General features: G+C 41.2%; 1 protein-coding gene across 1 annotated transcript; it reads right to left on the reverse strand.

Moving 5' to 3' along the window:
* Nucleotides 1–2332: 2332 nt before the first annotated feature.
* LOC104333016 (killer cell lectin-like receptor subfamily B member 1B allele B) lies at nt 2333–21063 on the reverse strand. The gene is made up of 8 exons (XM_075441630.1): nt 20727–21063; nt 18808–18876; nt 15546–15593; nt 14809–14898; nt 8908–8973; nt 7883–8025; nt 7109–7218; nt 2333–6531 (listed from the first exon to the last, which is right to left on the reverse strand). The coding sequence occupies exons 1-8, from the start codon at nt 20806–20808 to the stop codon at nt 6378–6380; spliced, it is 762 nt and encodes a 253-aa protein (XP_075297745.1). The 5' UTR covers nt 20809–21063; the 3' UTR covers nt 2333–6377.
* Between the last annotated feature and the right edge of the window lie 2482 nt (nt 21064–23545).

Consider the following 23545-nt stretch of genomic DNA (forward strand, 5'->3'; position numbering starts at 1 on the left):
TAGTGACCCAGTAGGATCCTCTGGGATCACGGATGCCTACACATTACTTTTGTCTAAGATCGAACGTTACTAAATGGCAATAATTATACCTAGCTTTCTTGTAAATAATACTTTGAAACTTCTAGAAATAAATTGAATAACAAACAGGCCTATTCACACTCTGAACGTGCCTCCCATATCCAAGGCAAATGGACACTATTCTCACATGGCAAAACTGCATTGAAAACGTGTTCTTGGTCTCTCAAGATCCTTTGTTTAATTAGGTATCACACATGGCTTTGGTAGTTTCTTTTTGTGTAAGGATAACTGTGTCACTGACAAATTTAATTCATGTAATTTAGTCAGAATCTGGCCTTGAGCAAATGCCCTCCTGAAGTGGCAAAGGGGCTTCCACAGGAGAGGTCAGGCATAGCTTCATCTCAGCCACCGACACCAAATGCAGCTTCCTCTTTCATCCCATGCCCAAGCTCCACAGACAGGGCACAGGCATCTTCAGCTTTCATGAAACAGCTCTCTGTGTCATTCAGTAAGCCAGTACTAAGGAGAGAGGAAAAACTACTAAACACAGAAAGTCAGAAAATGGACAAACATGTACTCTAGACAGATTGTGCGTTCAATACATGAAAATGACATCTGCTTTATGGACTTTTATTGGCGCAAAGTAATAATGTGCTATTTGCAGGTCACAAACTGTAGCTGAATCAAAATTCCTGTGGGAAAATGAAGATTTTTTTAAGTGATCTGTCCTTTAATTCCGCACCAGTATATAGCCTATGTCCATTTTTATACTGTGTAAATTCTCCCAGAGGAGAACTTTTGTGTCAATATTTTTTCCATTTTCAACCTACATCAAAGTCCTCTCTAGGCCCTGCTGTGCTCCCAGCTCTACTACCTGAAGCGCTCATTACAAATTCTTGTAAAATACTGGTACAAGTTATTTTCTGGGTATTGTGTTGTCCTCATGTTTGTCTGGTGAAATAATACATGTGTTAGACTCATTACTCTTAGCAGCCTGTTAAAGGAAAAGATGATGAGCAGGAAGTGGGAAAATACATCTCAAAATAAGTTTTTGAAATTAAGTAAAACGTGTTAGTATGACGATTGCTACCCTCCAGTTTTTGGTACAGTGGCAAGTTTTTACAGGCACCTGTGCTGTCATCAGTTAAAAAAATGAACTCCTAAGCACAGTAAGACCATGACAAAATGTTTGGTCTTGTGTGATTGTTTATTCCAGTACTAAGTTTCCTGATATGTCATTTTCTGTTTGTATCTTAATTACAAAAAAGATAGGATATGTAGAGCAACTGCTTTCTCAGCAAACTCCATAATTTTCTTAAAAACTACAGTTAATCATAGAATCATGTAATCATACAATCATTTTGGTTGGAAAAGACCTTGAAGATCATTGAGTCCAACTGCTAACCTAACAGGGAATCCCCACTGTTCTGTAAATTCACTTTACTGTCTCAGCAGATTCCTGCACAGTTGAAATAATTATATTTTTCTAGTATGTGTCTGGCTGTTTGATCCTAAAATTTTGTCACAGGTCTCGTAGTTCTCCCTTATGATGACATTTCACAATTTACACTCCTTTCCACTGACAGGCTGCAGAATATAGTCCTGTGTTTGAGGCCTGCAGGACTCACATCTTCAGAAAACTGAGCATTTTTTATTCTTGTTTGTTGCTATGCTGTTTCCTTTTCTTTTTGAAAATGTGCTATGCTGCTTTCCCAAGTAATTTCTGACACAATCTAAAGCTTTTCCACTACCTTAGCGTCCTTTTGCACTCGTTTCTTTAAAGCCTCCCTCCCCAAAACGGTATTGCAGTTCCACTCAGAGCAAAACACTTTGGCTAGTTTTAAACATGTCCAAGGTCTCCATCTCTAGCAGATAAATCTAGTGTCTTGGCAACACCAGGAAGGAGAATTGCCTTTCAGTGTGTCACTTTCTGATTAGCACCTAACTGCCTTAATCTGCAGCCGGATTTCCCTTCGATGCCTTCATTGAAACATTTTTGCCATGAGGCTATTTTTTCTAGGAAACGATGCTGATTTCCCGAATTCAAAAGTGAAAGCAAAAATATGTTTCCAAAAATAGGGCACTTCAATTATGTTGGATTTTTTCTTCATACTCTGGGGTTGTCTAGTTCTCTAAAAAGATAAATGTGTGTATATAAGTACCCACAAATTCTGGAAGCCAAGTAAAGGACTGGCTTAATCTTTTTTTAGGATTGAAACACCTCGAGAAAAAAGGTTCACACATTTTTAGGCCTTTGTAATGCTGAAAGTTTAATAAATTAAACCACACTGGCATGGCTACCATACAGTCACTGTTCAGCTCATGAAGGACCGAGAATACGCTTTATAAGTAGAAGCTACCTTATATCAGATCTATGTTAAAGAGTAATAACTGATCAATCTGCATCAAGAAAATACCACACCTAAACAAAATAGCTATACTAATTGTACTACAGAGTTCATGTGCTGGCTTAATTGTAGGAAACCTTTGCACCTCTCACTGGCCCTCAGAGTCTAGGGACCAGGAGGAGCAAGGGAGTCTGTAGGAAATTCCTGCCAGTTTAGCACTTCTGCTAGAAGGGTCCCTTTCGTAACAAAGAAAGTTGTAGGTGAGACAGCAAAACTGGCCTGCTTAAAAGCAAGCCAATGTCAACAGGCACTTTTAGAAACACTTGTTTTTTTTCTTTTTTTATAGATTGAGCAAACAGTAACACCTATAGTTTAAGCCTCAGTTCAATAATTTTCTTATTTCTAGTGCTGAAATACAGAGAAAAACCACACTCTTAGTCATGTAAAAAGTACACATAAAGCCATTTCCCAGAAACTTTATAGCATCTCCATCAATGGAGGTTAGAAATTTGCTAGGGAAATTACCCTTTCCCTTAATTACATCATCCCTGTGTCTCAGTTTGTACATGCTCATTAGAGACTCAGTACAGTCTGGTAACTTCCTCTCCAGAGATGCGGTGTGTACTCCGCATCCTCAAACACAAGTTACCAGGACTAGGAAAAACAAGCAAACAAAAAAACCCAAACAGAAACCAACAAACCAAAACCACCCTGTATGGATGAAACTTGCATTTCCTATGGTGGAAACGATCCTTCTCTCCTCCCATGGTCCTTTTCCTCATCTGATAGTTGATCTATCAGAAAAGGAAACATTGACTTTTTCTTCTTTTCAGAATGGCATCTCCTTAAAATGGAATGTGGACAGAGCTTAAGCGGCAAACAGTTTTATCCAAGGAAGCTTTTCGAAGGGTTATTGTGTATATTTGTGTCTATGTGTGTACGTACACACACACACATTTTCTTTTCAGTGTCTACTCAGGCACTTAGCTCTGTTTGTTGATACTTTCATGAAGGGATCATTCCAGTTAAGTAAAACCAAACTGAGCAGGGGGAGAATTGCATGGAAATCGTGTTTCTATGTCAGCGGCATTGCAGCTAAAAGTGGAGGGGGCAACTCTCATCAACTAAAGAAGTGAGTCTGGAGGAACATCGCCTCATTTAGTAACTGAGCAGAGTAACCCAGTTAATCTTGGATGGCTGGATAACCTGGTATTTCCTGATTTGTAAGTTTTGAGGGGTTTTAAAATGTTTTTGTGTAGATTGACTGTGACTGGAGCATATATCGACTACCATCCTAACACAGACTGTAGAGGATAGCATTGTTACAAGAATGGGACAATCCAGTGTGATAAATGTCTATTTTAATTTTAAAGCTACTGAGCATTTTGTGTGAAAATAATTCTAAACCAAACAAACCCTGCCTTTTGTTGGCTCGAGGGTAGACAAGACGGTGGAAACAGTGCTGCAAAGAATGGCACCCCTGACAAAGGAGATCCCCAGGATGCAGCTCTGTGGCAGACTTCAGCTCTGCGCCTCGCTGCCAGCACACTGAGCACGCTTTCCTAGGGCCAGTTCTGCATGGTGACTAACCTGGCTTTGCTTGGTTAATCCCTTCAGCAGCAGCAATGTAGTGGAGGAGATTTTGCTTGAAACATGCTGGAATATAGGGCTATGAAAATAGGAGAAGCCCTGAGGAACACCTCTCGGAGGTGTCCCTCAGTCTCAGGTTCCTCTTGATAATGGTCACTAATGGAGCCTGGCATCTGTCTAGGCTGTGCCCTACGAGGCTGCCGCTGTCAGCCTGACCTATCCAAATGAGTGTCAGCCTATTGCCCAACTGTATAAAGAATTAAAACCAGCTTTGTAATTCTCTGCAGGCACCAACCACAGAAGCTTTGAGAGGTTGATTTTGGATTGGTTTGGGATTCCTTGTCCTTGGCATCAGGATGAGACCCTGACCAAGCCAGAATTAGTGTGAAATGTGGTACCTTCTCTTTGCAGTGGGCATGCCGAAAGATAATCAAAGAATCCCAAACTGTTAAGGTTTATTTAAGATAACGAAATCAGAAAAAGATAACTTTGCAAACAAAGAAAGCACAGAGGCAGAATAAATAAACAACTTTAAAACAAACTTCCTCTCTTGTTAGAGATTTCCTTGTAAGCAGTGTTTCTTCCTTAGTCCTGTGACTCTCTGGGGCTTTCTGGGTGTGATGAACTTCGTGTAGTTCCACAGTGGCCTTAGGGCAACTTCCCCCTTTCTGACACCTCTGATGCATAGCTGCTTGGATCTGCTGCTTGCTGAAGCCTCCAAACTCCTCCTAGGTCCAGTGTCTCCCAGAGAAGAACTATCTCCCTGACCCTTGCCTGGAGTAGAGCCCACCTCATAAAAGGGCAGCAGCTGGAATATGAAAATAAAAGGGCAGCCCTCCTCCAGGCTGCTCCATGACACAACAGGGCCCTCTCCCACCCCCTTGTGTGAATTGGGTACAAAAAATAGCCCCTCCAGCACAGCTTCCTTCTGAAATAGTAGTTTAGGTTCTGGTTTCTGCTACTGAGAGCATTCTGTTACAGCTACGTATTCTTACTTTGATGATTAAAGGTCACTGAGGGAACTACAAATATATTTCAAAAGAGTCTTGATGAATGAGGGCAGTGAGAGGGACATAAAATTTGTCTGAAGGACATAAAAATGTGCTTTTAAGTCAGGATGAGAGAGTTTTTCTTGCATGATTCCATTTTCACTACCCTTGGCCACAACATTCCGAGTAGAAATTTTTTGATTAAGCAAAATTTTTTTTCTTTCCTTCAGTGAGAAAGCAGGGCATCACTGTCACTTTGTCAAGGAATTCACAGAGATTTCTCCATCCTGCAGACAAAGGAGAGAGCCGTGAATGGCACCATTTTAAGTAGGAATGATTCTGCCTGAAAGGACATAGTAAGAATGATTCTCCTCGGCATCACAAAAGCCCCAGGGTCCCAAAAGCCACTGAAAGACACTGGAAGAGCTTTGGTAATAGTCACTATTTGCTGGTCACATCTCTGCTCTACTGATACCACCTGTTTCTGATGTTGGCTCTAACTTTTCTGTGCAGGAAAAACCTTCACGCATGATTTTCTCCTTTGATCCTTATGCAAGAAAAGCAGGACAGTCCGCTGTGTTGTCATTCTCTGTAGGTCACTCTCATACTTCTCACCAGCTTCTTCACAGGTAACTGTGTTTTTTATTTGACTGTTTTCTGTCCAGGTGAGCTGTTATTGTGACTCTGTTTTTCAGGCTTTGGTGGTGTCTACTGCCCATAATTCTTTGCTGTTCCCCAGTGGGATGAAGTCTAAATCTGATATACTTTCCCTGGCCTGCACAGGACAAGTGGTGATTTTATGCACAGAGCTGTGGTGTGCGATCATTTCCCTTTTTAGCCCCACAGGGTCTGGCATCCATTGTGTTTTTTTAACAGAGACAGTCTCTTACAGAGTAAGATTTATACACACACATTTGACTATGTCTGGTCAATCATATCTACGACACATGGCTATGAGCGTGGTTGCACACTTCTACAGGATCCAAAATATAAATATGTGTTAACATTCACTTTTGGCTGCAGGGAAGACAAATGCATGGCAGGGCTTTGGAGTATCTCCTTGTGCACAGGCAGGACTGTGAATGTTTGGGTATATATCTGTGTGTCTTTGAGAGACAGGATCTGTTTGGGATCATACCTGTCACCGAGGTTGGCTTCGTCAGCTAACAGGGGCTACCTGGAAGTCAGACATCTGGTATGAGCAAGTCACCCAGACTCCTAATGTGTGAAAATGTAGGCTCATCTAGAGGGGGGTCCATCCAGTCTCAGACACCCATCTTGGGAAAGAATGTGCTAAACTTGGCAAGGTGTCTTAGAAGGAACCTGTAAGAGTCCCTTTTACTAGATATTTAGGCAGTAAAGAGAAGTGAGACCAATCCTATCCACCATTCCTACAGGAAGCTGGAGATGATGTTTCTGCCTGGACCTGTTTTTATTGTTTTTCCTTCAGCCTGTCAGAAATACTTGCAGCTTTTTGACACATGTTTTGTGTTGATGAATCTCCACCGCAAGGTGCAGTTTCTATGCATTTGTGTCCAATGACAGTGCACAAATAGTCTTTAATGTGTTCTCCTTTTATAGGAAACCTGTACGGGGAGAGAAAGTCAGATTTAGCTGTGTTCCTGACCTAGCTGGATGCAGTGCAGTCAGTATCACTTCCATGAAAGACAGAGTGGCACCTGGCCTTGCTGCTAAACTCTATTATTGTCAGTGGGATTAGAAGCTGCTTGGTTAAAGTGTCCCTCTCATTGCTTAATTTTCTTCTCTAGGTCTCAACAAATGTATATGGGCTATGCTTTCCCATCCCAAGATCTTCCCCTGCTTTGGTAGCTTGCATTCCATCACACTCTCTCTTGTACCGGCCTGGTTTATCCTTTCTGTCCCCACCGAACTCCATCTAGTCAGATTCCTCCTTCCCTGCCAGAACTACAGCTGTGTCCTCTCTTGCCATCCTGATGTGACATACCTGTGTCCCCAAGTGACTCATTTAAGGACTCCCTTTGGCTTGTCACAGGGATGCACTGAATCTCCTGAACCTCAAGAAATCAGGTTGCCAGAAATTGCAGTCCCTGATCTAACTTGTACTCCCTGTCATTGGCTGTGTTTATTCTTTTTTCCTGTTGCCGTACATTGCATCATACTGGCTTGCTGGAAGAAGCTTACATGTCTGTGCTGTGTTCCATGTTGTTAATCCACTTCCACTTCTTGTCGCTCTCAGAGTATGTGAGACCAAGTAAGTAGTACTGACCCTCTGATCTTGAACAAAGATAATTCTAGAAAGGAAGCAATCAATGATAATACATTAAAGTTATGTTTTCTTCACCAGGGGTACACAGAAACGGTAATGATAAATAGGCAACACAGAAAGAACAGTGTGTATCCACCCACACCACCCCTTTCCACAGCTTCAGAGGCTGAATTTTTCCATCTTTGTTTAAGCTCATTTCTCTTCCTGGGGCTTCTTAGGAATACACTAAATAGAACAATACACCTGTGACACCATTAAAGCTGCACATTGTAGTTAGCCAGGTGTGACTTGATACCTGGAGACACTTTTCTGTTCTGATTACAATGGGAAAGCTTTTTCATTTTTCATTAAAGCAATGGATCTCACAAATAAGTGTCTGTTTGACTTGCTTTGTCTTGGTCTGTGTGCTAAATTCCTTTAAAACATAAGTCAGGTAGGCAGAGAGTTTGCTCCTGCCCGTGGGAGCATGCCTGGGAAAAGAAGCTTCCAGACGTAAGACTTCAAGAACCAAGATGCACCTTACTGTGAAGGTGTTTGCTACCATGCAGAGGTGCTTGGTGTATAGAGTTAGCAGTGCATTACAGACCCCCGAAGACATCTAACATGAGAAGACACAAGTGTAACCCATCATCCCTTTGGCATACAGGTCAAAGCAACCCTGGAAGCAGCCCCATGAATTTAGATCTCACCAGTTCTTCCGTGCTGTCAATGATCACCAGGTCTGAATCCATGCCAGTACATTGTTTTCGGGAGGTGTTCCAGTCTTGTTCATGCTGGCTTTTAAAAAAGTAGTAGCATTTTTTCCCCATTTTCTCCCAGTGTAGGGGGCAGCCTGCAGGAGGGAAGCACAGGTGTGGAAAAATCCATGTTCCCATGAACGAAAGGATGTCATTACAAAATGAAGGTAAGAGAGTAAGTTACAGCCAGAAAAGTAGCTGTGCAGTCCTGCTTATAATTTTCACCAGATCACTGGGGATCCCTGCCAGTCTCTGCAGCTAATACCAGCCCAGGAGTCACCAGGCGTGAGTCAGAGAAGTCGAATCACAGATAACATCATCCAGCCTTTTAAATCTTTGCTCAGGAGATAAAGGCAGGGCAAAAAGCAGCTTTCAGATTTCAGAAGTCTTATCTCCCTGCTGCAAAATACAGCAATAGTGATGCTACTGAAAGAGAGAATGTTTCTCTCCATTGCCAGGCAGGGTACCGGCAGGAACAGACAATGAGACCTGGAAAAGGAGATTCAGGGAGATGGTGACTGTGTGATATAGTTTTTTGGTTATTCAACAGCTCCTAATCAGAAAAAAGGAATTGCACTTAGTTAAAATGCTAAGAATGGAGGGGTGCTTGAAAAGCAGTATGCGCACGTTGACCCATCATGCTCAGTACAACGCTGTGATACCGAAGGCACTGTTACATTCATGCCCGTTCACCTAGCCACGGGCGCCCCGGTACTAGCATGAGAGGAGTCAACCAGTGCTTCTTCCCTCTGAAACAGTAATGCAGTGCTAACCAAGCAGTAGTTTTAAAGAAGAGAATGTGAAACATCTCTAGCCTTGAGAGCTCATCCTATGAGTGCACAGGATGAGGTGGTTTATTCCTGAGATGTCAGACTTTTTATTTGTTTGTTTTCTGAACAAAATCTATACTCTCCCCTTTAAAATGCAATCTAACAGGCTTCTGGAAACTGTCTTTTGAATGACAGAGGATTACCTACCTAGTGCCTCTTCAGAGGTGTCGGAGGATGGTTTTGAGTCAGGTGGGCTGCTTGCAGTTGGATGGTCTGGAAATAAGCATACAATTTCTGCTTTGAGTGGCTGACCATTTTGCCATACAGTGTCAGGGCTCTTCTGGACCCCTTTGACCCCCACCATCACCCGACACAGAATGCCTACTCCTTCCCTTTTTACTCCTCCATTGAAAAAAACCAAACACCTGTAGTACTATACTATGGAGCAGACTTCTGAAGAGCCAAACTCTGAAACTTAACAACAAATGCTCTGCACATTTTCAGAGTAGCGGTGAAGGCGGTGCGTAGTATACGCGCAACTGTAGCAATAAGAAATAAATGCCATCTTTGAGAGATCAGCGCTCAAGCCAATCAGTTCTTGGTTAAACATGCTCCCACACAGCTTGGAGGTGTGGGCACTGTCTGCTCCCACACCAAAGCAGCTGGGGTGAGATATTCAGGAAGAGGACACTGGTGCCCCAGCTGGAAGCTGGTCTAATAGTGTTGCTCCCCAAGACCACAATGAGACAACAGTGTTCATTTTGGGTTTTAAAGCAGATATCCAGGCTGAAATAGCCTTGATTTTTCCTCTTGGCTTCATTAGTTCAGAAACTCTCTCAAGAGTTTAGATAAATGTTGAAAGTATGGAGTTCAGGGGTCACTCACTGTTAACAGGCTAAAGGAGGATTGTGTTGTTCCAGCTGGCTCTGTGTAGCAGTAAGAAAATCGTGATATTCTCCTAGCTTCTCCACTCAGGAAACCTCAGCTTTAGAGACACAATTGCCTGTGTCACGAATGGATATTATTAGTTCAAGTGACTGAGAGTTACTACATTGTCTCTAACAAAGTCCAAGGAGGCATTTTTGAAGTTATTTGGAGTTGAACCATGAAGAGATGAAGAAGAACAGTATAGAAATATTGAACTAAAAATTGTAAGGGTTGAATTCTTCTACTCGAAACTAGAATTGATAAATCCTTTTAACACAGAATATAGAAAATGAGAAAAAAGATTGAATTAAAGAAAGTTCTAAGAAACTTGTACCAGAACGGCATGGAGCGTGAAAGAACTGACATCTCTGCAGATTTCACACTAGAGGCAAATGATAAAAGATATCGAATGTTAAAGGAAGAACTTTGTTTACAAGCAGTAAGCTCAAAAAGAAAAAAAAAAGATGAAGGAAAAGAAGTGAAGTGGCAGTTAGAGTAGGTGACACCTAATCTCTTCTGGACCTTGAAAATTGGTAGTGAAAGGATGGATTACCAACCCAAAGCATCCAAACTGCAACTATCATTAAGGAAAGTGGCAATCCTGAGCTCTTACTTTCCTCATGTTAGAACGACTTCCCTAGTACCTATGCATCCTTACAGATGCAAGACCCTATAGTGCAGTAGGAATGTTACCTTGGAAGGGGTTCAGCCCACCAGAACGTAGTTGTAACTATACCAGCATGAACTACTGATTTTCAGAGATGAGTGCCTCTGTTACAGAGAATCTGTTCTTGCCTTGTACCCACCTCTGCCAAAAACAGGTTATTTTATCACAGATGTAGCATCTTTTCTTCCAATACATTCTCGGTAGCCAATTTTTTATTGACAAAAAACCTGAGGAGCATTTGTGCCCCGACTGAAGAACTTATTCCAATAAGATATTCAGTTTTCAGAGAATGCTGCAGAAGTTAATTATTTTCTCAAGAAATAAAGAACATTGGCAAGGCAAAAGTTTTCAAGAAAGGGAATACCATTCACTAGACACGCTTTTGCCTGTTGTGAGAAACAACTGGACCAGCCTTTAATATGTGGGGATTTTTTCTGCTAACTTTATCTCAGAGAATTCTTCATAGCCAAAATGAAGCAACTTTTAACGCTATGATGATAAATAAAGAGAACATAGAAATTTTTTTGCTGGCAACTGCAAATACCCCTAGTAGCTGAAATATCCCCTCAACTACTACATTAAATAATTCAGTAAAATACTCAACATTGAAATAATTAACAAATATATGATTGTCTTATACAACATATCACTTCTCCCCATATATCTTATTTCAGTTTTATCTATAGACCATCAAGATTTCAGAAACCTACTGCCAAGAATGTCCAGAAGGATTTCAAGGACCATCAGAGACTCCAAACTGAAAAGCGACAAAAATGAATTTCAATTTTAGTACAAAGGATTAATCAGCTCCTTCTGTAATCCTAGAGCCAGACAGTAAGGGACGAAAAGGAAATAAGTATGAAATAACAGCATTATTTTTGGAAATGCTTATACCTGCTTTTCCAGAAAACAGAGCCACTGGACCAAGTTCCTCTGTTCTGTAATTTTGCTCAGGGTTCCCAGCATCTGAAGGGACCTAGGATTTTTTATTCTGTCCTTTCTTTCTTCATAGCATTAGCTCTAATAAAAAGGATTTAAAATAAAACCTTACAGAGTCTGAGTGCCCTTTTTTTTTGCTGGGATCATAACAAGCTGGCATCTCCTGATGCAAAACAGTTATCAAACTACTCTTGGTTGAAGTGTCAGTTGTAAAAGTCACTATAGACTTCAAAAACACACTGCTTAGGAAGTCTTACTAGTCTATATTTCCTTCCCAATAGCAAGAAAGAACTAGACTTTTGGAGTTGTGAGCGAAAAGTTTCACTGTAGCACCTAAACCCAAATGCCAAATGCAGGCAGTGTATAGTACTGTTTTTACATTTACAATTCAAAGACTAAAGTTGATCAAAGAAAGTCTAAATTTGCAGCAACTAAATAGTCTGCCTTGTTCGTTTTAGGGATTACCTTAAAATATATCAGTGTAGGAGAAGTTGAGTCTTAGATATCACTATGAAAAAAAAACCCAAGGAAAGAAGTATGTCTGAACATTTGAAAACAAAGAATCTTAAAGCTCTGGTATATAGAATTCCATCCAAACCTGTATACAGAGATACACATGATAAAGTGTGCATTTTATCCTACAGAGTATTAAAACAGATAATCACGGTGCAAATCATGAAGTTAAAGCTGAGTACTGAGAAGTGGAAGAAGCAGTCATGTTTGGAAGAGGGGGAAACAGAATTTACTCCAGGAAAAGTTCTCAAAAACATGATATGAACAAATATCAGGATGATTTCATTTTAGAAGATGAAGAAGCTGGGTTTTGTATATAGCCAGAGCCTGTGTGTGGAAGCTTGAAGTACTGCTTGTAAAGACACCCTGAAGTCTTTGATATATAATAGTACCAAACAGTGATACTATATTCCCTAACATAATTTTGAAGCATTTATTTCTGTGAAAAATTATAAATGAATGCATACTGGAATGCGTTACAAAAATGAACACCATCCTGCTGATTCTCCTACTGGAAGGAAACCAATTCACAGCACATAAATGATGGGTCAAGATTTTCTCCTGGAATACTGTCACCTTCAACTCTGAAATCTGCCTGAGACATTCAGGGAACAGCATTACCGGAAATGGTTCAAAGGCATCGAAACCTACAGCTGGGATAGAGTTAATTTTCCTCTCAGCAACTGCTCTGTTTTGGATTTAGTACCAGAAGAACGTTGGTAACACTGGTGTTTCCAGTTGTTGCTATGAAATCAAGGACTTTTTTCCAGTTTCTCTTGGTCAGCTAATGAGCCGGTGTGCAGGAGCTGGGAGGGAGCACAGCCAGGCAGCCAGCCCAGGCTGGCCAATGGAAATATTCCGTAGCATGGACATCATCCTCGGATTATGAATAAGGGTTGGCCTGGGGGGCAGGAAGCAATGGGCTCTGCTCTTGTCTTGGAGCTCAAATCCTCTCTTCTCTGGGAGTCTGAACCTTTTTTCCAAGAGTTGGGTCTTTTTCAGAAGTTTTGCAAAATTCGCAAAATTTGTGACGTGGGGTTCCACGATTGCTGCTCATGGAGTGACTGCAAATTGCTCATCAGGTGGTGAGAAAAATGGTTTTGTATATAGTTTGTTTTGCATATTTGTTATTATCATTGTTATTAGTAGTAGTAGCATTATTAGTATTAGTATTTCCTTTGTTGCTTTATTAAACTGTTTTTATCTCAACCCATGAGTTTCTCTCTTTTTTCCATTTCTCCTCCCCATCCCACTGCGGGTAGGGGATGGGTGAGCGAACGTCTGTCGGCTCCTAGTTGCCAGCTGCTGGGTTAAACCACGACGCTAACAAAGCAACAACATGTTATTTTCTAACCACAGCAACTTAACTCTGAATTTTACCGTGCCTTAGTCACATGTTAACTGGGAACATCAAGGCTTTCTTTGCTTTTTACTGAATCCCTGGAGCAGCAAGAAAAAATAAAACAGAGATATAAGCTTGAAATAATATATTTTTCATGCAAATATGCATTTAAATGCATGTATCTGGAGGCTGGATGTCAGGTCCTGGTTTCAGAGAAGAGCAAAGCAGAATTCATATAAAGGAGCGTTTGAAACAAAGTCAGACCTCCCTGTTCTTGTAAGACCAGCTTATGAACTGCAGGGCCAATTTTTTACTTACTAGCAGGCAAATTTTCTCTCCGGAAAAAAGAGTAGAATATGATACTATTAGAAAAATCATAAAAATTTCTGGTCAGGTTCCACTGAGTAAAATTGTTGGCATTTTCATGAACAGAATTTGAAAATGCCTTCTGGCCTGCAGAGCCCTTGTGTAATGGAGCAATATCAAGAGGTGACAGTTTAGTGCATTTAAACAGGCTGTTTGTCAACAACAGTATGTTTGGCAAAACAAAACCATATGGAAAACTCATAGGAAAGTAAAACGTAGGAATAAAACAGTGAAAATAGCAACAGCTTTCATTTGGAATACAAGTGAAAACTGTACACTACTGAAATTAAAAACTAATTTGATTTGGATCTCAAGTTTCTTAGGAGCATTTTTTTGTTTGTCTGAGGCAGTACTAAACCCAACAAAGTAACTATAACTGAAGCCAGACCTGAATCAAAGCTAATGACTTCTCATTCAACTCCCGATTTAAAGCCCTATTATGTGCTGGCAATTTCACCTTGCTATGTTGTGTTCTTTTGGGTTTTTTTAAATTTTTTCACTTCCTGTGGTATTTTACATTTTATAAACATCAGAGCACTGTCGGACATCTGTCCTTTACTCAAAGGTTTTGTCATGCCTTCTCAAAGAGTTTCTCCATGTACATCTCTGAGTAGGGGGCAAACTCTGGGACTTGTGTGTGATTGATTGTGGAAACCTTTAAAGCTTGCTCAACTATCAAAGGATGAGAATAAACAAGCAAACACACCTGAAATTTAAAAATTATTCATTGAAAATATTCAAAGGAAAGTAGCACATGGCTCTATTAATTTTTTTTTTCTAAAGGAGAGAAAAATGCTCTCTTTCTTGAAAAAAAAATCTTTTAATGTAGTTCAAAGATTATGAACTGAGTGATACCTATGCAGAGAGACCTAGTACTAGGCTTTTATTCAAGTAAGATGCAAACAAATTCCCTTAAGTTGTGACTTAGCTAACTCTTTCAAAAGAGCTCTTATTCATATCTATTTAAAAATTTTTGGTGTTATGAACATCTTGGTGACATGATACAAGAACATCACCTTGAAATATTCTCATGGATAGCAACCGCAATACTATGAGATATTTTTTAAGCTTGACTTATTTCTTCAAAACATTTGTATAATAAATTATTAATTTTTTGAACACTGTCAGTTTTTTAATTGGATTTTGGCTTTTTTTCTTTTGGAATTTTAAACTTTTATACCACTCGACTCCTCTACGTATTTCCTCTTATGGCCATGTTTGGCTAAAAACTACTGTCCTGCCCCTTTAAACTATCCTTCTGTTGCTGCTGGGTTTGGATGTCAGGAATTAGCTGTCAGTCAGTGGGTGATAGTCACAAATTAGTTGTAGTTATTACATTTTTAGCAGGACTTACACATGAGTATCAGACACACCGCTAAGACCAGTAGGAGGATTATCACAGCAACCAGTACAGCGACACCTGTTCTGGGGCAACAGCTTTTACCTACAGATAGACAGAAAAAATAAATATTAGAGGAGCAAGTGGGAAAGGAACCGTTTGTCTTCGTTTAAAGATGCCCTTTTCAGGCTCACACTGACATCACTCTTTCAAGTTAGGCAAAGCTCCTGAGTGCTGTGCCTTCTGATGTTTGTTCTTCATATGATAGAAAAGTTGTGGACACATTTTTTTCCATGACAGACATCCAACCTGAACCCTTCTGACATTACCTAGAATACTTTGTTAAATTCTGCTGCACTTGATACCAGAGTTAAGTGCTCACTGGGATCCTTATCTGCCCTCTCAAAATACTGTGAAACTAAAACCCAGTGAACCTACCAGATAAAGGTCCTGCCATGTTATATTCCCTAATGAAGCATACTTTTCAGAGGAGTTGAATTGTCTCCTCTTTCTGTTTTGACTGTTATTTATGGAATTTTGTTCAGGATTTATTTCAAGGGAATCCTTGCAATATTCATTAGCCTGACAACTCTAGTGGATTCTGGCTGGGTGCTAAAGAGCACAAGCAGATCCAAGAGGGGACAAATAATGCATTCACTGGCTGACTGGATTTCGTCAGACACTGAATTAAAAGGTAGAGGAGAGTTTTCCATCTCTTCCTGCTTCACATACCTTGCAGAGTATTTACTTACCCCTTCTGCTGTCTTTGAAGTTTTTGGTGGCTGTGTGACTGCTAGGATCTGAAAAAGAAATTTAGGTTTTTGCTGGTGTTACCCCTGCTCTGTAAAGAAATCAGTTTTAGATAAAAGAGGAAGCTTTCCTGAATCTTCATCCTAATTGCAGTCAACATCTGGTTTGTTCTGTCTTGTAACCTCATTTTCACACCTACTTTGTGCATTACTATTTGAATTACTGAAATGCTAAGGAGCTGTCATACTTCATACAGTATTAAACTAGACTGAATTTAAACTAGTCTTTGAAAGAAGGCGGCACACAAGAAGAACTCTGTGCTGTCAGGTTTTCTGGCTGAGGAGGTTTGGTCAGGAAACGGTTGCACTCTGGAAACACGTTGGTTGCGCTTATCAACAAATCTATCTGATAGGCGCAGTGCAAACTGTCTACTGATAAACTGATCCATGTGGTCACCAGCAAGACTGCAAAGGGTGGAGAGAAGTTTTAGTTGCAAAATGGAAGCTTATAGGAAGGAATTTGGTGACCAGGAATCCTAAAGTGGCAATTCCAGAAATGTTCCCAAGTACCCTATGCAGGACTGGAAGGAGAAATGGAAAGGTAGCATTTTAGCACCTGGATGAGAAGATGCGGTAAGGATCCAGATAACAGATTCTTCAGGAATTTGGGACATCTGTGATGCAGTGTCCAAACACTCTGGAGGAACAGATTTCATCTTAACTATAAGCGAGTCAAGCTGCTGGACATGACATCTAGAAGGTTTTAAGTAACTGTTAAAGTGAATAAGAGCGAGCTAGCAGAGGCTGAGGGTTGCAAGTCATGCTTAAAATGATAAAAGGGAAGTTGACATGGGCTAAAGAACAGTTTAGGGTGGTATTACCATTGTGTGTGACTTGAAAACCACACTGTCCTCAGGAAAAGGAGGGTCACAGTGTAGAAACAGTCAAGCAGAAAATGCAAAACCAACTCATTTAAATAAAGGGTTAAGAAGCAAACCACAGCTATGGCACACCTGCTTCTACACATATACTAGAAGTCTGAAAAAAAAAAGCTGGGAAGACCTGGAATGTGGCACTCTAAACTAAAATACTCAAGTGCCAGGTACTTGAAAATGGGTGACTTCTGCCACCTGAAATACCCTCAGGTATCAGACCTGGAAGATGTTACACAGGACCTCCAAGGATCTGGGGCCCTCCAGATTTACAATATGAAGACAGCCCAAATGTCCTAATGGTTCCCAGATGGCTCTGGACACTTGTGGTTAGGTAACTGGAGAGCATCCCAATGTGTAATGTGCGTGGGGAAGTGTTAAAAGGAAGACAGTCCTCATAGCACTAAACTATATAAGGAAAAGCAGAGTGCTAATGGGTCAAAGAGGGAAACTACAGGAGGCTTTTTAAAAAGAAGCTAAAAAGGGGTGCTAAGAGAGAATTAAATGCTTACAGGCAGACCATATATCATTGAAACTTGGTACCTGGTAACCCATAGCCAATAAAAGGCACTTACTAAGAATGATCTAGGGACAGGTAGAAGGAAATTGACACAGCCATTAGAAACAGATTGTTAGCTTTCCAAAGCTGTAGACGTCAAATAAAGAAAGTAGAAAGTATCAAAAAGCCTGGGAGGTTAAAGTTCATACATTAAAAACTCCAATTAGACAGAAAAGAACTTGGAAAGCAAAAGACTTCAAACATGATTTTGAGCACATGTATATCAAACACATTTTGTTTTCAAACACATCAAGAGAAGGTATACTTCTGGAGATCTGTAGGCCAGTAGATTGTAGGCTGTCTGGGAAGCATTTAGAAGATAAGGCCAGAGTAGAAAAGCTAAAGTAATCTCTTGTATCAGGGTTGACTGAGTAAGAACTGGGTAGATCTTCCATTTCAGGGCACTTCCTTGTGAGAAGCTGCATAAAATGGAAGACGTGGCCCAAATACAAAAATGGGTACAGTAATAAATTCCAAGAGACATTAGGTATGAGATAGCTGGATTACTAATGTCATTTTGCAATCCCTCTCTGAAGGCTATCTTTCCGCCCAGGGACTAAAAAGTAACAGATCCAATGTAAATTAAAAGTACAAAAAGTTCTAGAGGACATCTGCGAACATCAGGCCTGCTCTCCTGACCACGCAGTCACAGAATCATTTAGGTTGGAAGCAACCTTTTCAGATCACCCTGTCCAACTTCCCTGCTCAAGCAAAGTCAGCTAGAGCAGGTTGTCCAGGACCATGCACAGTCAGGTTTTGAATATCTCCAGGGATGGAGACTCTACAACCACTCTGAGCAACCTGTTCCACCATTTCACCACCCTCACAGGGAAAAAGTATTTTCCTTTCTTCTGAGGCTGTACCAGGGAACCTAGTGGGAACTATAACAAAGCATGGAATGAGTGAACAACTGAATAATTATAAGCAAGCTGGAAGATTCAATAGGACTTTTCTGAAAGGAGATCATTCCTACAACATTTTTGAGTTTTCTGGTCAACTGTTAGGTGAATAAGAATGATTTGATTAGGTTTCAAATAGCTTTGGACAATGTCCATCAGCAAAGACTTGTGAAAGAGCATATGTGTCATGACAAAAGAGGGAAGGTCCTGGCATGGATGAGTATTGGTTAAAAGCTAGGGAGCACAGGGAAGAATTCATTGGTTCTTGCAGTAGAAGAAAGTCACCAGAGGACTTTGCCAAAGGCCTGTGCTGGGACCTCTGCTGCTCAACAGGTTCCTAAACAGAGTGAAAAAATGCAGCTGGTTCTTCACGTGATGTCAAAAAGAACTGTGGATCCCCTCATCAAAGGATGTTACAGAAATCAGGGCTGGATATGGAACCAAGGGGAGATTGGGCAACTTTGTAGAAGAGAAATCCACTGAGGATATGTAAATAGAAACACATCTGTCTTGAGAAGTCCCTGAGCAGATTCATGCATGTGGAAGTATTACAGAAAGGTATCCTATATGCCTACCCTCTTTTTACTCTAGGTGTTCACTTGTGCCCGCTGTTGGAGATGGGAGGCTAGGCTAGATGGTTCCTTGGTCTGGCCCAAAATATCCTTGTGTTCCTATGCCAGTGAAGTCAAGAAGTGTTTAGTTACATAAAACGCAACACATCAACTGCCGCCTGCTCTGACTACACAAATCAGACAGCTGAATCTTCCTGTCTCCCATGCAGTTCTATATCACTGTGTTTTTAGAAAATAAGGAATGGGCCACTCTCCTTTCATTGTTTAAATTCATATAATTCTAGCAGACAGCTAAAAACTCACCAGACGATGTGTAGCCAGCTGCAGCATTTGTGTCTAGGGACTGCACTTTCACTTCTGCATAAGTGGAACCTAAAACCAGGCAAAAATAACAGAGAACAGAGAAAGTTGAGAAACAACTTACATGGAAAAAAAATGACTGAAATGATGAGAAATGCTAACACATGACAGCAGCTGATTTATGTGACTGTGTTTAACTATGCCTGAATAATATTTTTGTCCATTGTATTCACACCTTAGAGGGCTTGTTGAAAGCAGAAACCAATCCGGTTTATCTTATATAGCAGAAGAGATATGGCTCACGTGGTGCACGCATTTGAAATCTGAACAGAAGTGGAGAAAAATGTCTGAGGTTGTCTGATTGTCTTACTCCATTCACATCCACGTGTGAGTGGTGAGAATGTCTATAACACTGAAGCAAACCCTTGAAAATTTCAAATTATGCTAGATTTGAAGGGGTTATTAGTTAGTGATGGTTAGATAGTGAGAAAAGTGAAAATATTCTAACATCTGCAGAGAATAAATACAAACGAGCATGGAAGAAAGCCTGTAGGGAAGGAAGTCAGGGCTGGGACACATAAAAAGGGGGTAGGAGGTAAGAAATATGGCATTGCAACTCAATAAAACATGCAAAGTCATCCTGATGTACAGCACTGAGTCTCTTTTTTTCTATCACCATATTGAGTTAATGTTTTCAGTGAGTTTAAGTGCATTCTTCTGGCTTACGGTATTGATTTCATTCCTCAGTGAACACTGCATTTGATCCAGGGAATCCACTATCACAGAGAAAATAGCAAACTGGAGGAAAAAGAAAAGAAGACAGAAGCCAGTGTTTGAGCTCTTTTCTGTGAGATATATGCAATGACTGGGAAACACTGAGCATAAATTAAGTGAACACGTAGAAGAGCAGAGTTCATAAGGATTTTCCAGAAAGACTCAAGCAAAGAAACATAAAAATGCTATAAAAACTGTATAAAAGCCGTAAGTAGGAGTACATGGATTACATTACAAGGAAAACAGAACTTTTAATCAGGTGGCATCTGCTGTTGGTGCCTGTCAATGTAGCCGTGCAGTAATCTGCTGAAAGAGGTGATACAGACACTGTTTCCCGGGGCATTAGAAACTCCAGCCAGCTGAAAATCCATGCCAAGGGATCACACTTTATTCAAAAGACAAGCACAGGATGGCAAAAATAGAAACTACTCTATCTGTCAAAGAGATAGTAAGGTTGAAAAGAAAGGGAAGAAAAAAGAAAACGAAACACAGAGACCAAGTGTATGAAGTCTGTTGTCTTAGGATGTAATTTTATGCAGATGTAGCAAAACTGGTGCAAAATTTTATGTAATAATTCTAGTTCTTGAAAGAAAGACATAGGTTAGAATTTGGCAAAATCATTTCTACTAAATCAGACTCTCCATGAAACATTTTATGTCTGATTTATTAAAGAAGTAGCTTGTACAGATAAAGCCAGGAGGAAGAAACCCCGAAGTAATGCCTACTATGCTCAGACAGGAGAAACAGGCAACGCGAGACTGCTTGGAACAACACAAACATTACACACTCCATCTCCTGACCGGTTTGCTGCAGGAATCAGTCTACTGCATGAGAACGTGTCTGGTTCAGGACCAAATAATGTTCACCTTTGAAATAATCTCCTAATTTTTCAAAAACTTCTCTTAATACCACACAAGAAAATTGCCCTGTCACTGGCACCTTAACAAATTAAAAGTAAACCTTATAACAGTCCCCTTTATTTTGGTAAAATATTATGGGGACACCCCATCTGCTCATTTTTCACAACTCTGCTCCCCACATCTCATTCGTCCTCTTTGAGGCTTTGGTGCTCCATGCCACTGTTACAAAATGTGCTGGAGGGGGGCTGAAGAATACAGCGAAAGCTCAGTCCAGACAGATTGACCTACCTTGGACATCAGTGACCTTCTGTAGCCTGGGTTTGGTTGATTCAGCCAAGTTTAAGTCAGCGTAAATGAGATTTTCTGACATTCTTGCTCCCCTTTCTCCTTTTTTTTCCCCTCGCTAGTGTTTTTAAAATGGTACTCCAGACTGCGGACGACTCATAGCTCCCTCCCCTCTCTAACCTTCAGGAGGAAGTGCTTTCCTCTTTCTGCGGTATAGAATCTTGCAATGAGAAGACAAACTCTATTACATGAAATAGCAAGCAGAGGAGAAGTACAGAGCGCTGGAAGTCAGCCCCAGGAAGCAGAGAGAAGGTCTCAGAGTGGACCCACGGCACATCACGAGGAGCAGCCCTGACGAGTCCAGAAGGCAGTGCTCTCAAAAGCAGACATCTGAAAGCATGATGTATTTGCCCCTGATCCATAGAGAAATGTACTCAATGCTGCTGAAACAGGACCCTGCCACGCTTCGGAGCTCCGTCGTGCCTGCAGCTCTTCTAAACCAGAACCAAGGTGACTTGCTGTGTCCTGAGGAATGTAGGTTTTGCGCAGCTCAGAAACACGTTCTTCCCTTCTGTAGGTAACTTCTGATGGCAAATAGGGTTTCAGAAAGTGGGATTGGTCCAGGCTGTTTCAGGGAGGGCTAAGGGTGCTTAATATGCAGCAGGGTGTTTAAAAGGCAGCAACTAGAATAGGTTAGTTTAAACAAGACAAGCCCTAGGCTTCCCAGGCTTTTAATTCCCACATGACTGATGCTCTCATAGAGCAGGAGGTGGCAGCCATATGGACACTGTGCTGTGAATCATTGTTAGAGAGAATGTATTAGCTCATAGCAATGTTTGTCAATTGAAAATGGCAGTTTCAGTTTTTGCACTGATGACAGACATACTTTGCTGGGAGAAGCCTCATCACCCAGCCTGATCTGCTGGTCAACAGCAGGGTCAGTATGAGTCAGTAGCGAGCCCGGGCAGCCATGAGGGAAACCACATCCTGATGTGCATCAAACAGAGCCTTTCAATAGAGGTGATCATCCCGCTGTACTCAGTACAACTTTGTCTTCAGTATTGTGTGCAGTTCTGGACCTGTCACAGTTTAACCCCAGCTGGCAACTAAGCACCAGACAGCTGCTCGCTCACTCCCCCTTCCAATGGGATGGGGGAGACAACTGGAAAAGTAAAAGTAAGAAAACTTGTGGGTTGAGATGAAGACAGTTTAATCGGTAAAGCAAAAGCTGCACACTCCAGCAAAGCAAAATAAGGAATTCATTCACTGCTTCCCGTTGGCAGGCAGGTGCTCAGCCATCTCCAGGAAAGCAGGGCTCCATCACGCATAAAGGTTACTCGGGAAGACAAAACAATGTAACTCCAAATATCCCCCCTTCCTTCTTCTTCCCCCAGCTTTACACGCTGAGCATGACATCGTAAGGTATGGAATATCTTTTTGGTCAGCTGGAGTCAGCTGTCCTGGCAGTGTCCCCTCCCACCTTCTTGTGCATCCCCAGCCTACTCACTGGTGGGGTGGGGTGAGAAGCAGAAAAGACCTTGACTCTGTGTAAGCACTGCTCAGCAATAACTAAAACATCCCTGTGTTATCAACACTGTTTTCAGCACAAATCCAAAACAGCTTCATACTAGCTACTATGAGGAAAATTATCTCTACACCAGCCAAAAGCAGACCAGGGCCCCACGATTTAAGAAGGCTGTGAAAGTCCTTGAATGCCTCCAGAGGAGGGCAACAGAGCTGGTGGAAGGGCTGGAAAGCATGGCCTGTGAGGGGTGGCCAAGGACTCTGGGTCTGTCTGATTTGCAGAAAAGGAAGCTGAGGGCAATCTCATTGCTCTCTATGGCTTCCCGACGAGGGGACATGGAGACAGAGGTGCTGAGCTCTTCGCTCTGGTATCCAGTGCCAGGATATGTGGGAATGGTTCAGAGCTGTGCCAGGGGAGGTTTAAACTGGACATCAGGAAGCATTTCTTTACTGAGAGGGTGGTCAGACACTGGATAGAGAGATGGTCAGTGTCCCAAGCCTGTCAGTGTTGAAGAGGCATTTGGACAATGCCTTTAACATGCTTTAACTTTTGGTCAGCCCTGAAATGCTCGGGCAGTTGGACTAGGTGATCATTTTATGTCCCTTCCAACTGGAACTATTCTGTTCTATTCGATTCGATTCGATTCGATTCTGTTCTAAAGCCTCTTACCCTACTTGTGTACAAAGGTACATGAAGGTCTCACTCAGTACTACTGGCCTTGCTGTGACTTGGCTACATTGTGAGTGAGAAGAAATGTGATATATTCCCATAGGAATTTTAAGGGGATGATATTTAGTGAGGATTAAGATGATATTACTAAGCACAGGACGGTGATGTATGTTTTCTTTGGGACACGGCTCTGAGTGTCTGGAAGATTCACTTTCATATCTCATGGATCCTCTTCATGAGCTTGCCTTCAAGGCAAATAATTTTTTCTGTCTATGCTTCAGTTTTAGCCAAGATAATTACTGGCTAATAAATGTTCATTAGCCCAATGAGGAAGGAATACACTCTGCATGGTTAATTACCCTCCAAATCTCTCTGTTTTGTGATGGTTGCTTTTAAAGTCCAAGGATGTTTTTACATGGTGTACTACTTATTGTCAAAATAAGCAGAGAATCTACCTTGGGGAATGTGAATTGGCTGAATAGTACCAGTATGAAATCTGAAATTTGGAAGAGTCAGTATGGAGACAAAGAACAGAACTATCATCAGATTTGCTCTTCTAATTCTCATGTATACATTGTGGAAAAATACAGAATCATAGAGTGCTTTGGGCTGGAAGGGACCTTTAGAG

The sequence above is a fragment of the Opisthocomus hoazin genome, chromosome 1 (genome assembly GCF_030867145.1).
Source record: "Opisthocomus hoazin isolate bOpiHoa1 chromosome 1, bOpiHoa1.hap1, whole genome shotgun sequence".
In the NCBI taxonomy this organism is placed as follows: Eukaryota; Metazoa; Chordata; class Aves; order Opisthocomiformes; family Opisthocomidae; genus Opisthocomus; species Opisthocomus hoazin.